Source organism: Trypanosoma cruzi, genomic scaffold (genome assembly GCF_000209065.1).
Source record: "Trypanosoma cruzi strain CL Brener 1047053516683 genomic scaffold, whole genome shotgun sequence".
Classification (NCBI taxonomy): domain Eukaryota; phylum Euglenozoa; class Kinetoplastea; order Trypanosomatida; family Trypanosomatidae; genus Trypanosoma; species Trypanosoma cruzi.
The window spans coordinates 55,919-56,960 of NW_001849295.1; the positions used below are offsets into that span (position 1 = coordinate 55,919).

The 1,042-nt window shown below is 54.3% G+C and overlaps 1 protein-coding gene across 1 annotated transcript, besides 1 other annotated feature; it reads left to right on the forward strand.

The window, feature by feature from the left end:
* Positions 1-775, forward strand: Tc00.1047053506643.10 (mucin-associated surface protein (MASP), putative; the record flags this gene model as incomplete). Its single annotated transcript, XM_798154.1, has 1 exon — positions 1-775. A coding segment is annotated over one exon (775 nt), but the record flags the coding sequence as incomplete, so codon positions are not given.
* Positions 1-1,042: part of a sequence feature (areas not merged during assembly with more than two copies in the genome that could not be assigned to a particular haplotype) that runs on past the window's edge.

Genomic DNA, 1,042 nt, shown 5'->3' on the forward strand with positions numbered 1-1,042 from the left:
CAACACCGGCATCTGCAGGAGCCTCCTCACAAGCACCGCCCATCCTTTATCAACGGAACCAACAGTACTCGCAAAACAAGCAGAGCCCAACACTGCGGGCTCGGTGCCGCCGAAGCAGTCACAGGGAGGACCAGAGGCAATGCGTCCACCTCAAGAACCTCCAAAGGTATCCAGTATACACGACACAGCTACCCAAGGGGATCCACCAACTGAGGATCGGGCGGAACAAACATTACCCCCAGCAAAAGCCAATGATAATTCCAACGATCACAGTGAAGAGGGCACTGCGGAGGAAAGCACCGTTGATACTCCAGCATCAGGTGCTGTGCAGACAGAAGGAGACGAAAGTGAAACACCGGGCAGCGGCTTGAAGAAAACAAAAACACCGCACACTACAGTTGAAGGAAGTAACACAGTAAAGCCTGGCGACAGTGAGAGCAGCCCCGCGGCTCCTCCAGCGGGAGAGTCAGACACTGCCACAACCACAAGACCGAACAATCATGATGCGCGTAGCCTCAACAACAATGGCAACAATGCATTTACAGAAGAAGTGGATCAGAAGGAAGCAGCAATAAAACCCAAAAGCGCACCAGACAGCATTGACACTGCAGCAGCCAACAGTGAAGCATCCACAGCAGCCATAAACATCTCCACTAACACAACAAACAAAACAAACACCGTCGACAGTGACGGCAGCACCGCGGTCTCCCACACCATCTCCCCTCTTTTGCTTCTTGTTGTTGCGTGTGCGGCTGCTGCGGTGGTGGCCGCGTGAGAGTGAGTGTGAGAGAGCCATGCACCGCCCGCACACACACTCGTCCTTCTCTCTCTGTGTGTGTCCCCTTGCATGGACTCTCGCCCTCACCTCACCCCACGAGGCACACACAATAATGTGCCCATTGTATATATGCATGCACACCCATGCAGGCCCGTTGGTGCTCTCTTTTGCACGACACGCACCGCTGCCGTCCTGCCTGGCTGCATGGGCGGAGCACCGTAACTGTTTCTGTTTTGTTTTTATTGCATTGAGTGGGCGACCTCT